Genomic DNA, 13757 nt, shown 5'->3' with positions numbered 1-13757 from the left:
GACTTTCTGAAAGGAAGGGGAACAGGAAATGACTTTATCCTCAGTAGAATAACTGTGCGCACTCATGTGCTGTGTGTAAGATGTTTTGTTAATAATAAAGTACTTATAATACCCGGTACATACTTTGTAGCTGATATGAATATTTATACCATTACAACAGATAATCATACAAGCTTTGTGTATTTGGAAAATAAAATATGTTGGGGCCTACTTTACTACTTTCATCTGGTACCCGACTACAAGATGAGTATTATATTTCATTCCATGTAGAGAATACATTTCCACTATAATTTGTTACAGCTATGTCCCATTAAATACATTAGTTATTGAACCTTCCAATCCAATCTCTTCTTCCATCTCATATTCCTAAATCCTGGCAGGGGAACAGTGGAGCAGCCAGTCAGATACGGCCTCAGAAACAGCCCATTAATCCCAGGACTGCTGTCCGCCTGCCACGTGAGGCTCTGCTGTTCAGCAGGACTCCTGAAGGCTTCTAACTGGAGGCGGAGCAGGCAGCAGATATGATAGAGGTTGTGATGTGTCAGATACAGTGTGCGCCCGGACGTGTGTGGATTAGATCAGGGGCTGATGACAGGAGCTGATGTTGACTCTCTGGTGGCAGAAGGGCTCTCTTACTGATAGGAGATCACTGAGGCTTGTGCAGTAGACGCCTTGTGAGACAGTAGAGTATTAACACAGTCCCTGTTCTCCTGAGGGACCTGAATCTCCGCTGCATTACAGACACATGGAAGGGGCATTACTCCCCCTCATTATCGCTGACAGCAATCTGAGGCAGCTCCATCTAACCAATGTACTATTAGCTACAAATCAGAAGGTTGTTAAGAAAACATAAAAAACATGTACCATAGCTTTAAATGAGGGGTGATCCTGTAGTGGACCATATCGTGTTTAAGACATGACATCATCACAGTGTTGACAGTAACACACATTGTGAGTAGATAGCGGGAGGTTTAGGCTGGGTTTCTGTAAAACACTCTGTAACAACTGCTGATGTAAAAAGAGCGTTATACAATACATTTGATTGATTGCTTGATAGTCTATATTGGTTGATTGATTGATAGTTTGTAGGCCCATGGACTGACGATGGCTCTGTAATATCACCAGCAGCAGGCTACGGAGGACGTGCATCTGAAACAGGAAGTAACACGTATCGAGGAAGAGAGGATCCAGGTGCTGAACAACATAGAAGAGTTGGAGCAGAAGATCAAAGACCTGGACAACCAGATGGAGGAATCCATCAGAGAGGTATGCAGCACAACACAGTACCACACAACACAACATAGCACTACAGAGCACAGCACGGGAGAGTGAATGGAGGGAGCTTCACCCATGCTGTGTGTTATGTGTGTGTGTCAGTGGGTGTTGTTATGTGTGTGTTTATGAGTTGGGATTCTTTGTGGAGTTAGGAAATTAGTGTTTACAGTGGCTGGGTAATGACAGTAGTGGGGGAGGGGGGATAATTTTGGTCCATCTGTGTCTGGCTTTGGGGAGCTAACAATACTGATTTTAAGCTGTGTGTGTGTGTGTGTGTGTGTGTGTGTGTGTGTGTGTGTGTGTGTGTGTGTGTGTGGTGCAGATGGAGGTGGAGCGGGCTCTGCTGGAGGGAGAGCAGGACTCTGAGATGGCCCTGCTACATAGGGAGAAGGAGGTACTGGACCAACTCAATGAGAAGATTGGCAGCATTGACAAGACTGTCCTCACAGACAAGTCCCAGGTAACAGCAACATGTTGTCCATCTCTGTGAGTTGGATGCCATTGCTTTCAGACACAGGGAATGTGAGTTGGAGAGTGGGAGGGAGAGACACAAAGTATGTGTGGGAGTTGGGGTTTCAGTGGTGAGAATCTGAGTTGGAGGAATCTTCAGTCCAGCCCACGGGTCTGAATACAGTAGGGCAGGCCTTCTTTTCTGCTGCCTCCTTGGTTCCTCCTTTACCTTCACTAACACTCTCTTTCCTTGCTCTCAGTCTTTGCTGTGTTGTGGGTGTCAGTGTGTTCTTATGAGCACGCATGTTTGTGTGTCCCCACTGCTGTGCAGCACAAAGCCCTGCTCGATGTTGAGAGGGTTAAGGTAGAGTGGTTGGAGGAGCTTGTCTCTGACCAGAGGACCCAGCTGGACACCTGTCCCGAGGCGCTAACTTCTAACTGGTCCCTCATGCTCCTCAGTTAGTGTGGCTGCCTTTCTTCCACTAAAGTGCTTCTGCTTCCCTCTCTGGCTGCCCCTCCTCCGCCTCTCTGGCTGCCCCTCTTCCGCCTCTCTGGCTGCCCCTCTTCCGCCTCTCTGGTTTCCCCTCCTCCTCCTGTCTAACTTCTCCTCCTCTCTGGCTGCCCCTCCTCCTCCTCTCTGGCTGCCCCTCCTCTCTGGCTGCCCCTCCTCTTTGGCTGCCCCTCCTCTTTGGCTGCCCCTCCTCTCTGGCTGCCCCTCCTCCTCTCTGGCTGCCCCTCCTCCTCCTCTCTGGCTGCCCCTCCTCCTCCTCTCTGGTTTCCCCTCCTCCTCCTCTCTGGTTTCCCCTCCTCCTCCTGTCTAACTTCTCTTCCTCCTGTCTAACTTCTCCTCCTCCTGTCTAACTTCTCCTCCTCTCTGGCTGCCCCTCCTCCTCCTCTCTGGCTGCCCCTCCTCTCTGGCTGCCCCTCCTCTTTGGCTGCCCCTCCTCTTTGGCTGCCCCTCCTCTCTGGCTGCCCCTCCTCCTCTCTGGCTGCCCCTCCTCCTCCTCTCTGGCTGCCCCTCCTCCTCCTCTCTGGTTTCCCCTCCTCCTCCTCTCTGGTTTCCCCTCCTCCTCCTGTCTAACTTCTCTTCCTCCTGTCTAACTTCTCCTCCTCCTGTCTAACTTCTCCTCCTCTCTGGCTGCCCCTCCTCCTCCTCTCTGGCTGCCCCTCCTCTTTGGCTGCCCCTCCTCTCTGGCTGCCCCTCCTCTCTGGCTGCCCCTCCTCTCTGGCTGCCCCTCCTCCTCTCTGGCTGCCCCTCCTCCTCCTGTCTAACTTCTCTTCCTCCTGTCTAACTTCTCCTCCTCCTCCTGTCTAACTTCTCCTAATCTCTGGCTGCCCCTCTTTGGCTGCCCCTCCTCTCTGGCTGCCCCTCCTCCTCCTCTCTGGCTGCCCCTCCTCTTTGGCTGCCCCTCCTCTCTGGCTGCCCCTCCTCCTCCTCTCTGGCTGCCCCTCCTCCTCCTCTCTGGCTGCCCCTCCTCCTCCTCTCTGGTTTCCCCTCCTCCTCCTCTCTGGTTTCCCCTCCTCCTCCTGTCTAACTTCTCTTCCTCCTGTCTAACTTCTCCTCCTCCTGTCTAACTTCTCCTAATCTCTGGCTGCCCCTCCTCCTCCTCCTCCTCCTCTCTGGCTGCCCCTCCTCCTCCTGATCCTCTCTGGCTGCCCCTCCTACTCCTCCTCTCTGGCTGCCCCTCTTCCTAACTTCCCCCCCACTCCTTGTAATCACCATGGGTTTTCCTTTCTGTTCTGTTTCTGTGGTGCACATAGGGTCCTCCTCTTTGGCTCTTCTCTCCCTTTTATAGATGTCCTCATATCCTCCCTGTCTCACTCAGACAGCTCCCTTATTGTTATTGGTTTCACTTGATGGCCTTTCTGTTATGGTTCAGACAGAGATAGTCAAATCAAATGTTATTGGTCACATTCACATTTTTTGCAGATATTATTGTGGGTGTAGAAAAAAGCTTGTGTTCCTAACTCCAACAGTGCAGTGGTATCTAAAAATTCACAATAATACACACAAATCTAAAAGTAAATTAATCAAATTAAGAAATATATTTGGATGAGCAATGTCGGAGTGGCATTGACTAAAATACAGTACAAAAGCTAATGACTAGTGTTCCATTATTAAAGTGGCCAGTGATTCCATGGCTATGTATATAGAGCAGCAGCCTCTATGGTGCAGGGCTGAGTAACCAGGTGGTAACCGGCTAGTGATGGCTATTTAACAGTCTGATGGCATTGAGATAGAATATGTATTTCAGTCTCTCAGTCCCAGCTTTGATACACCTGTACTGACCTACGGATGATAGCGGAGTGAACAGGCCGTGGCTCGGGTGGTTGATGTGCTTGATGATCTTTTTGGCCTTCCTGTGACATCGTGTCCTGGAGGGCAGGCAGTGTGCCCCTGGTGATGCGTTGGGCAGGGTGGGGTTCAGACCCTATTGGGGTGGTAAGCAAATTGAAGTGGGTTTAGTGTGTCAGGTAAGGTAGAGGTGATATGATCCTTACCTAGCCTCTCAAAACACTTCATGATGACAGAAGTGAGTGATAGTCATTTAGTTCAGTTACCTTTGCTTTCTTGGGTACAGGAAGAATCGTGGACATCTTGAAGCAAGTGGGGACAGCACACTGGGATAGGGAGAGATTGAATATATCCGTAAACACTCCAGCCAGCGGGTCTGCGCATGCTCTGAGGACGTGGCTAGGGATGCCGTCTGGCCCGGCAGTCTTACGAGGGTTAATGTTGGCCAGAGAGAAGGAGAGCCCACAGTCCTTGGTAGCGGGCCATGTCAGTGGCACTGTGTTATCCTCAAAGTGAGCAAAGAAGCTTGTCCGGGAGCAAGATGTTGGTGTCTGCGATGTGGCTGGTTTTCCCTTTGTAATCCGTGATTCTCTGTAGACCCTGCCACGTCCGTCTTGTGTCTGAGCCGTTGAATTGCGACACTTTTTTTCTGGACTGAAGTTTTGCCTGTTTGATTGCCTTACAAGGGGATTTTTTTTTTTTTTTTTTTAATTTGACCTTTATTTAACTAGGCAAGTCAGTTAAGAACACATTCTTATTTTCAATGACGGCCTAGGAACAGCGGGTTAACTGCCTTGTTCAGGGGCAGAACGACAGATTTGTACCTTGTCAGCTCGGGGGGTTTGAACTTGCAACCTTCCGGTTACTAGTCCAACGCTCTAACCACTAGGCTACCCTAGGGAATAAGTACACTGTTTGTATTCTACCATATTCCCAGTCACCTTGCCCTGGTTAAATGAGGTCGTTCACGCTTTCAGTTTTGCGTGAATGCTGCCATCTATCCACGGTTTCTGGTTTGGGTAGGTTTTAATAGTCACAGTGGGAACAACATCCTCTATACACTTTCTGATTAACTCAGTCACCATGTCTGTGTATACGTCAATGTTATTCTCAGAGGCTACCTGGAACATATTCCAGTCCGTGTGATCAAACCAATCTTGAAGCATGGATTCCAATTGGTCAGACCACCAGCAAATATACCTTAACGCGGATGCTTCCTGTTTGAGTTTCTGCCTACAGGAAGGGAGGAGCAAAATGGAGTTGTGATCGGATTGCTGAAGGGAGGGTGGGGGAGGGCCTTGTAGGCATTTCGAAAAGGAGAGTAGCAGTGGTCCCATCCAAGAATGGAAAGTGCAGTGGCATGAAGTATGTGCAAAGAAGGAGATTGTAGGTTGTTGTTAGCTAGCTAAGGAATTTTATTGGCATTACAGGATAATGGGAGCTCATTATTATGGTCTATTTGTCTGTAAAATGTCAATGTATTTGTCTGTCTGTGAATTTGAATCCTCCACACAAGGACCCACTCAAAGCCAGTGCATTCTCAACCTTAAATGATGTGTGTGTGTGTGTGTGTGTGTGTGTGTGTGTGTGTGTGTGTGTGTGTGTGTGTGTGTGTGTGTGTGTGCTGTTCGTCAGGATGTTGAGGTGCTGGAGGCGGAGCTGGAGTTCCAGCAGCTGGAAAGAGCGAGTGGTCAGGACAAGGGCAAGGAGGGTCAGCAACTACTCAGAGAGATAGCAGATTACCAGCGTAGTACTGTCACACGCAAGGAGAGACTCCTGACCCTGAAGAAGCAGTCTACACAGATTACTCAGCAGTCTCAGCGAGAGAAGGACAGCTTCCTAAAAGAGAAGAACAACCTGCTCCTGATGGTTCAGAGGGTAAGAAGGTTTTTGTGTACTGGTTCTGTTTTGTATCTGTATATCTTTACCGTTGTTTGACTGACAGTCTGTGTGTCTCTAGGAGAGGGAGAACCTGGCTTCTCTGGAGAGGAAGTATGCTGAACTGACTGGAGGGCAGGCCTTCCCTAACAACCCTGTTGCCATGAAGGAGGTATGATTTACAATACACTACTAACAGTGCATATGTCTGGCCAGCAGATGGCAGCGGTCTCTTCTAAGAGCCTCACAGTGCATGACTGAAATGCCTGACAGGTTCCTTTCTGAAAAACCTCTTGTATCGTTTCCATGTTTCTTTTTTTTGCATTCAATTCCAACATACAGGTAACTGCACGGATTGTTATTGAAAGATAAGACGCATAAACAAAAGCAACAAATACATACAAGAAAAAACAACAACAAAACATTTAAAATAAACAAAAAATAGCACTAGCAAGACGCACCACACCCCGAGTGGGTTGGGTTGTGTACATACTTTGAAGGAATCTGTTAATATATACATGTAGAGTCCATAAAGAGTAAGGGATCATTGATCAGACACCATCTCTAGTCCCACTGAATCTCCATGTTCACAGTTAGTATCTTGCTTTAATCTTAATCTAAATGTGATTTTTTTTGTATATTGTTCTTATAATTGCCACTCTTGCCATTATTTAATTGCCATTCTTTCTGGGACCATCTTAATGCAGAGCTTTTTTTTAGCTGCAATGAAAAGTATTTGTAACAAATATAATTTGGATCCAAGAATGGCTAACATGGGATCTGTGGGTTCTGAAAAAAACTACTATTTCCCACTGAATTCCCCTCCATGAATTTGCATTGGTAACTTTATGAGCTTCAGAGAATATATCTAACCATGCCTCTTCACTTATCTTGATGAAGTTCACCTTACCAACTTTGTCTACGAATCAATGTGTTATCTTGTTTCATGGAGGATAAAGCACTGTATAAGTTAGTTGTCTGGCTAAGTTTTGTTCTATGGTTGTGGGGGTGCATTGCAAACTTATCCAGTTTTGGTGTTTGGATAGAAAGCTTCGTACTTGCAGATACCTGAAGAAGTCTGACCTTGGTATATTAAACTCAGAGCTCAGCCTTTCAAATGATTTTCAAGTACCCTTTTCATGTAATTGATGGACGTATTGAAGTTTCAAATGTGCCCAGTTTCTAAAACCTGTGTCTAATCGTAGTGGCTTAAAACCCTTCATATGTACAATGGGTGAAAACACTGAGATTCCTGTAGTAAGGTTGAAAACTCGCTTTGTCTCTTTTTGTTCTTTTTATGTGGTTCCTGCCCATTTCCCACAACTCACTCAATATATTTTCCTCAGTGAATGGGAGTACGGGCAGAGGGACCAAAGTAAAGTCTGACTTTTCTATTTCCAGCCATCTTGTACCTGCAGCTTCAGACATACTGTCATGGCCCTAAATTGGGTTGCAAGCCAGCAATGTTTCAGATTGGGGAGTTCACATCCTACCTGTTTTTTTTGTGTGTTTTTTTTAGTACTTTATATCTGACCCTGGGATGTCGTCCCTGTCAGATACATCTGGAGATGAGTTTGTCTAATAGCACAAACAGATTCTGGTTGTCAAATGGGAAGTGTTTGAAAGGGGAACAATAATCTGGGTAATACGTTCATTCTTATTGATTCTACCCTTCCCGATAGGGTGAGGGGCAGCACAGACCAGCAGTCCTCCTTTGATTCTATCTATCAGCTTGGTGTAGTTGGCTTTGTATAAGTTATCAAGATCAGCAGCTATAGATTTTCCTAGATATGTGGTAGCTTCATTTGACAATTTAAAAGAGAAGAATGTTTTTATATAGCGGGTGATATGTGTATTAAAGGCCAGTGCTCCATTTTATTAACATTCATATTGCACCTGGAGTAACCGCCACATTGATTTAAGACCTTCTATTAGCTTTGGGACAGACTTCACAGGGTCAGACATAGCAGACCTAAACTACAACATCGTCAGCGTACAATGATATTTTATGCGTTTCCTCCACAACCTTTATTCCTTTAACATGTTGATGTATCTGTTCTGGTCTGTGCAGCACTTCCGCTTTCTAGAGGAGAGGAGGCGGGGCAATAAGGAGAACTCCTCCCACCTCAGTGACACTCTGCCACGTAAGAGGAGCCAGCAGGCCCTCAGTCACTACAGCAGCTCTACCCTGGGCCGCAGCCTGTCCCCTAAGGTGAGCATAGGCGACCAACCTCCTCTTCTTGGGGGCAGCCTGTCCCCTAAGGTGAGCATGGAGGACCAACCTCCCCTCCCTGGGCTGCAGCCTGTCCCCTAAGGTGAGCATGGGGGACCAACCTCACCTCCCTGGGCTGCAGCCTGTCCCCTAAGGTGAGCATGGAGGACCAACCTCCTCTTCCTGGGCTGCAGCCGGTCCCCTATTGTGAGCATGGGGGAGCCAGACCAACCTCCTCTCCCTGGGCTGCAGCCTGTCCCCTAATGTGAACATGGGGGACCAACCTCCCCTCCCTGGGCCGCAGCCTGTCCCCTATGGTGAGCATGGGGGACCAACCTCCCCTCCCTGGTCCGCAGCCTGTTCCCCAAGGTGAGCATAAGCGACCAACCTCTTCCTGGGGGCAGCCTGTCCCCTAAGGTGAGCATTTGGGGAACCAGATCAACCTCTCCTCCTTGGGGCGTACTGTGCAGAGGACAACCACAGGGGTTAGATCAGCAGTGCACAACTCTAGTCCGTCAGGACCTTCATTTCTCTAATTTAATCATTAATTGATAATGCCATTGAATCCCAGAGTCCCCGCATCTGATTACTGGAGCATTGGGTTAGAGAGACACTTACCAGGTCATCTCAATCTCTGTTGTGTCCGTCTGTCTACTCTGCAGTCCCACCTGCCTCTTTCCCAGAGCTCCAGCTGTGGTAGTATCATCCCCCGGGGCCTCTCTATCTCTCCCAGAGTTCTGGAAACTCGACACCTGCTCAAGGGTGAGCAAAAACAGTTTTTTGTTTTGTGAACTTGTGTGCATGTCTGGGCATACTTCAATGTGTATTTTGTTTTTATGATGCCTCTAATGACCTATTGTCTAGAAGTTCAATATTAGTTGTCCGTAGCTTATGGCTGCCTACACCATAACCCACCACCACCATGGGGCACTCTGTTCACAACGTTGACATCAGCAAACCACTCACCCACACGACGCCATACAGACTGCCATCTGCCCAGTACAGTTGAATCCGGGAAGAGCACACTTCTCCAGTGTGACAGTGGCCATCGAAGGTGAGCATTTTCCCACTGAAGTCAGTTACGACGCCGAACTGCAGTCAGGTCAAGACCCTGGTGAGGATGATGAGCACGCAGATGAGCTTCCCTGAGACGGTTTGTGCAGAAATTCTTCGCTTGTGCAAACCTACAGTTTCATCAGCTGTCCGGTTGGCTGGTTTAAGACGATCCCGCAAGTGAAGAAACCGAAAGTGGAGGTCCTGGGCTGACATGGTTACACATCGTCTGTAGTTATCAGGCCGGTTGGACGCACTGCCAAATTCTCTAAAACGACATCGGAGGCGGCTTATGGTAGAGACATGAACATTACATTCCTTCAGTCAGCATGCCAATTGCACTCTCCCTCATCTTGAGACATCTGTGGCATTGTGTTGTGTGACAAAACTGCACATTTTAGAGTGGCCAGCACAAGATGCACCTGTGTAATGATCATGCTGTTTCATGATATGCCACACCTGTCTGTTGGATGGATTATCTTGGCAATGGAGAAATGCTCACTAACAGGGATGTAAACACATTTGTGCACAACATTTTAGAGAAATAAGCTTTTTGTACACATGGAACATTTCTGAGATATTTTATTTCAACTCATGAAACATGGGACACTTAACATGTTCCGTTTATATTTTTGTTCAGTGTTGTAACACCATCTCATTATCTCTCTGTCTCTCTCTAGCTTTTCTCTAATCATTCATGGATTCCCTGTCTCTCTCCGTACCTGCTGCCTGTTTCTCACGGCATGCTAGCTACAAGCTGCAGAGATAGACATTCATAGCTTTTCATTTCTTGAGTGGTCAATATTGCATGTCAGTCTGTTAGTTAACATGGACTGCCACAGGGCATCTTTCCCCCAGTGTCCATTAGCATCGGCCTGAGCAGGAAAGACATGTTCAGCTATACTCTGATAGTATCTCAAGCAGAAGTAACTAGAGCCTTTGGGAACAGGTCTGAGGGGGTTGATGACCATGCCCATTTCAGTGTTGGAGGGGAATATACTATTTGTGTATCAGCAATGCCCTCTGACAAACTGCAAATAAGTTGGGACAGTTAACCAGCAACAAACATATTTAAATGTTTAATCTAATCTGATAAAATGCTTCATAAAGAGCATGTCTGTCTGTGTGTTCATCTGTCTCTCAGCAGGCCATAGCCACCTGTACATGAGTGAGAACAGACAGAGACTGGTTGACCTGTGTAGCAGGACTGTGTCTGAGTCCAATGTCTTCCTGGACCCCTTCCACTACGCAGACAATGGCCATGGCTTTGACACGCGCAGTATGGACAGCTCTGACAGCATGGAGACCAGCATCTCTGCCTGCTCCCCAGACAACATCTCCAGGTGATAGAGAGAACTGTATGACCATTGTTCAAGTAGCACAATGATTCAAGAAGGCCCACTGTTAAAGTATGACCATTGTTAGCTCAATGTGACATTAGTTTAAAGAGCGTGAAGCAGAGTGAAGCGTTCAGGAGTGAAGCTGAGTGAAGTGTTCAGGCGTGAAGCTGAGTGAAGCGTTCAGGAGTGAAGCTGAGTGAAGTGTTCAGGCGTGAAGCTGAGTGAAGCGTTCAGGCGTGAAGCTGAGTGAAGCGTTCAGGCGTGAAGCTGAGTGAAGCGTTCAGGAGTGAAGCTGAGTGAAGCATGCAGGAGTGAAGCTGAGTGAAGCATGCAGGAGTGAAGCTGAGTGAAGCATGCAGGAGTGAAGCTGAGTGAAGCATGCAGGAGTGAAGCTGAGTGAAGCGTTCAGGCGTGAAGCTGAGTGAAGCGTTCAGGCGTGAAGCTGAGTGAAGCATGCAGGAGTGAAGCTGAGTGAAGCATGCAGGAGTGAAGCTGAGTGAAGCGTTCAGGCGTGAAGCTGAGTGAAGCGTTCAGGCGTGAAGCTGAGTGAAGCGTTCAGGCGTGAAGCTGAGTGAAGCATGCAGGAGTGAAGCTGAGTGAAGCGTTCAGGCGTGAAGCTGAGTGAAGCATGCAGGAGTGAAGCTGAGTGAAGCGTTCAGGCGTGAAGCTGAGTGAAGCATGCAGGAGTGAAGCTGAGTGAAGCATGCAGGAGTGAAGCTGAGTGAAGCGTTCAGGCGTGAAGCTGAGTGAAGCGTTCAGGCGTGAAGCTGAGTGAAGCGTTCAGGCGTGAAGCTGAGTGAAGCGTTCAGGCGTGAAGCTGAGTGAAGCGTTCAGGCGTGAAGCTGAGTGAAGCGTTCAGGAGTGAAGCTGAGTGAAGCGTTCAGGCGTGAAGCTGAGTGAAGCGTTCAGGCGTGAAGCTGAGTGAAGCATGCAGGAGTGAGGCAGGGTGAGAGCCCCAGTTGGAGGGCTGACCAGCAGAGAGTGGGATGGCTGAGGCTGGTGCAGAAGGGTCAGGTTACACACAGCTGTGGTTTCAGTGAAGGGGCCCAGCCACAGTGGAGATCCAGCCCATCAGTACTGTTACTGTGTCGCTGGGATAGTGCCAAGAGGCTGAATCTGAAGTGAGTAAAGAGCTTGTTTGTTGGTGCTTGGTTGTCTGTTGTAGAGAAGAGGCTGTGTTTGTTTAAACCAAAAGTATCCTTTTTGGATCCTTTGTTGTTACAACGTGTGTGTTATTGTTTTTAATCAAGTACTAGTACTTTGTCAACAATGTTCTTGTCAGAAATAATGGGTTAGATGAAATCAGTTGAACCCTCAGACAAAGTTGACTATGCTCGTTGGTTAACAGACACATAGTCCTGCAGACTGTTTTCCATTAGATCTCATGCTCTTCCAAGTGAAACTATTAAATTCCTTCTAAATCTTCAGGATATCCTGTTACAATGGGGAAAAATGTTTATTTATATATCTCTGCATGTGTCGGCAGGTAGCCTATAAAGAAACACATTTATCAACATAAGAGGTCTCCAAATCATTACTCTGAATTGACCAAAGTGGACCAGAACATTTACTTGTGGGATCAGAACATTTTATTCTGTTAGTGAGGATGCTGAACGTGTCTTGGCCATATGTTGTCCAGCTGTCTCACACCCAGTTTTATAAGCAGAATAAGTGTTTTTTCTACTTTACTGATTCTGTACACCAAGGACCACCCTGAAAGTTCAAATTGGTTAAGCGTGTGAGAGTTAAATAAAGGTTACATTTAAAAAAAAAAAAAAGTGTGTGAGTGTGATCTTGGTCAGTCCATGCAGTATATACAGGATGGAAAAATATGAGAGCAAAATAATGGGCTATACATTGTACAGAATGTGATGGTATGACTGGTGCAGAGGTGCAGTGTTTGTTAACTTTATAGTAAGGGCCCTGGTCTGGAATTTAACTCACACTTAACAGGTTCCAGGATGGACAGTCCTTTTTCTGGTGTGCGTGTGTACTCTCCTTGCTTTGTGTTTATGAAACCTTTTTTCCACAGTGCCAGCACATCCAACGTAGGAAAGATTAAGGAGATGGAACGTTTGTTACGAGAAGCCCAGGCTGACAAGCATCGACTCCTTGAGCACAAGGTAATGAAGCCTTCATAACTAAAACCATCTCTACCGTTCTTTTTGTGTGCGTGTTGACCATGCTGTAACTTTCTGTGTGTGGCGTGTATAGGAGCGTGAGATGGAGGTGCGCAGGCAGGCCCTGGAGGAGGAGCGGAGGAGGAGGGAGGACCTGGAGAAGAGACTGCAAGAGGAGACCAGCAGGAGGCAGAAAATGATCGAGAGGGAGGTGAAGTTACGCGAGAAACAGAGGGCACAGGTGAGAGATCCAGAAAGGGATGGGCCAAGATTCATAATACCAATCATTTCAGATGCATGGTCATTTAATTAGGCCATAGCTTTAAAATGCTTTAAAGCAACTATGACATTTGAAAGAAAAATGTCTATCAGATCTTTAGCTTTCAGACATGGGCTCAACACAGACCAGACACCTCTGTCCCCAGGCCCGGCCACTGACACGCTACCTCCCTCAGAGGAAGGATGACTTTGACCTCCATGGTCACATCGAGGCAGCTGGACACAACCCAGACAACTGCTACCACCTGGCCATCACAAATAAAACCTGCAGAGGGTTCCTGGTCAAGATGGGTGGTAAGATCAAGACCTGGAAAAAACGCTGGTTTGTCTTCGACCGGAACCGCAAGACCCTGGCCTACTACGCAGGTACCTTCTACTATCTCTCCCTCTCTTTCTCTCTCCTTCTTCTACTTCTGACATTCTCTCTCTCTCTCTCTCTCTTCTCTCTCTCCCCTCTCTTTCTGTCTGTTGCAGCTGTAAATGGTAGCTTAATCAGAGCACTGCAAGAAAAGCAGCGATGACATCATCGTCATCAAGCTATGCTGTTTTACTCTGGAAGAGCTTTGATTCAAGTGCTTTTTGTTTCACCACCCATAAACATGGTCATTCCAGTGCTACAGTGTGTGCTCTCTTACAGACAAACATGAGGTCAAGATGAAAGGGGTCATATACTTCCAAGCTATAGAAGAGGTTTACTATGACCATTTAAAGAATGCACACAAGGTAAGGGACAAATGGTATACACATTTAAAGTATTGAAGTATTAGCATTTTATGCTAAGAAACACATTTTTTTTTAACTATAGTGACATTGCTTTTCTTTTTGCTCTGTCTTTTTCCCCCACCCTCCCTCCC

The 13757-nt window shown here is 47.2% G+C and overlaps 1 protein-coding gene across 10 annotated transcripts in view; it reads left to right on the top strand.

The window, feature by feature from the left end:
- Positions 1 to 13757, top strand: part of LOC110509425 (pleckstrin homology-like domain family B member 2) — a 32910-nt gene that overhangs the window by 15118 nt on the left and 4035 nt on the right. For 3 of the 10 annotated variants that reach the window (XM_090226209.1, XM_090226210.1, XM_090226213.1), the window contains 11 exons: positions 1129 to 1266; positions 1598 to 1735; positions 5657 to 5899; positions 5982 to 6071; positions 7971 to 8111; positions 8774 to 8873; positions 10312 to 10507; positions 12537 to 12627; positions 12719 to 12865; positions 13050 to 13269; positions 13541 to 13626. In XM_090226209.1, coding sequence (XP_090082335.1) covers positions 1129 to 1266; positions 1598 to 1735; positions 5657 to 5899; positions 5982 to 6071; positions 7971 to 8111; positions 8774 to 8873; positions 10312 to 10507; positions 12537 to 12627; positions 12719 to 12865; positions 13050 to 13269; positions 13541 to 13626 — 1590 coding nt within the window. Of the gene's footprint in view, positions 1 to 1125; positions 1267 to 1597; positions 1736 to 5656; positions 5900 to 5981; positions 6072 to 7970; positions 8112 to 8773; positions 8874 to 10308; positions 10508 to 12536; positions 12628 to 12718; positions 12866 to 13049; positions 13270 to 13540; positions 13627 to 13757 lie in introns of all 10 variants that reach the window. The other 7 variants (XM_036967407.2, XM_036967410.2, XM_036967413.2 and 4 more) reach the window with 3 other exon arrangements.

Source organism: Oncorhynchus mykiss, chromosome 29, assembly GCF_057628025.1.
Source record: "Oncorhynchus mykiss isolate SJ-2025 chromosome 29, ASM5762802v1, whole genome shotgun sequence".
NCBI classification, from domain to species: Eukaryota; Metazoa; Chordata; class Actinopteri; order Salmoniformes; family Salmonidae; genus Oncorhynchus; species Oncorhynchus mykiss.
This window is presented reverse-complemented; position numbering and strand designations above follow the sequence as displayed.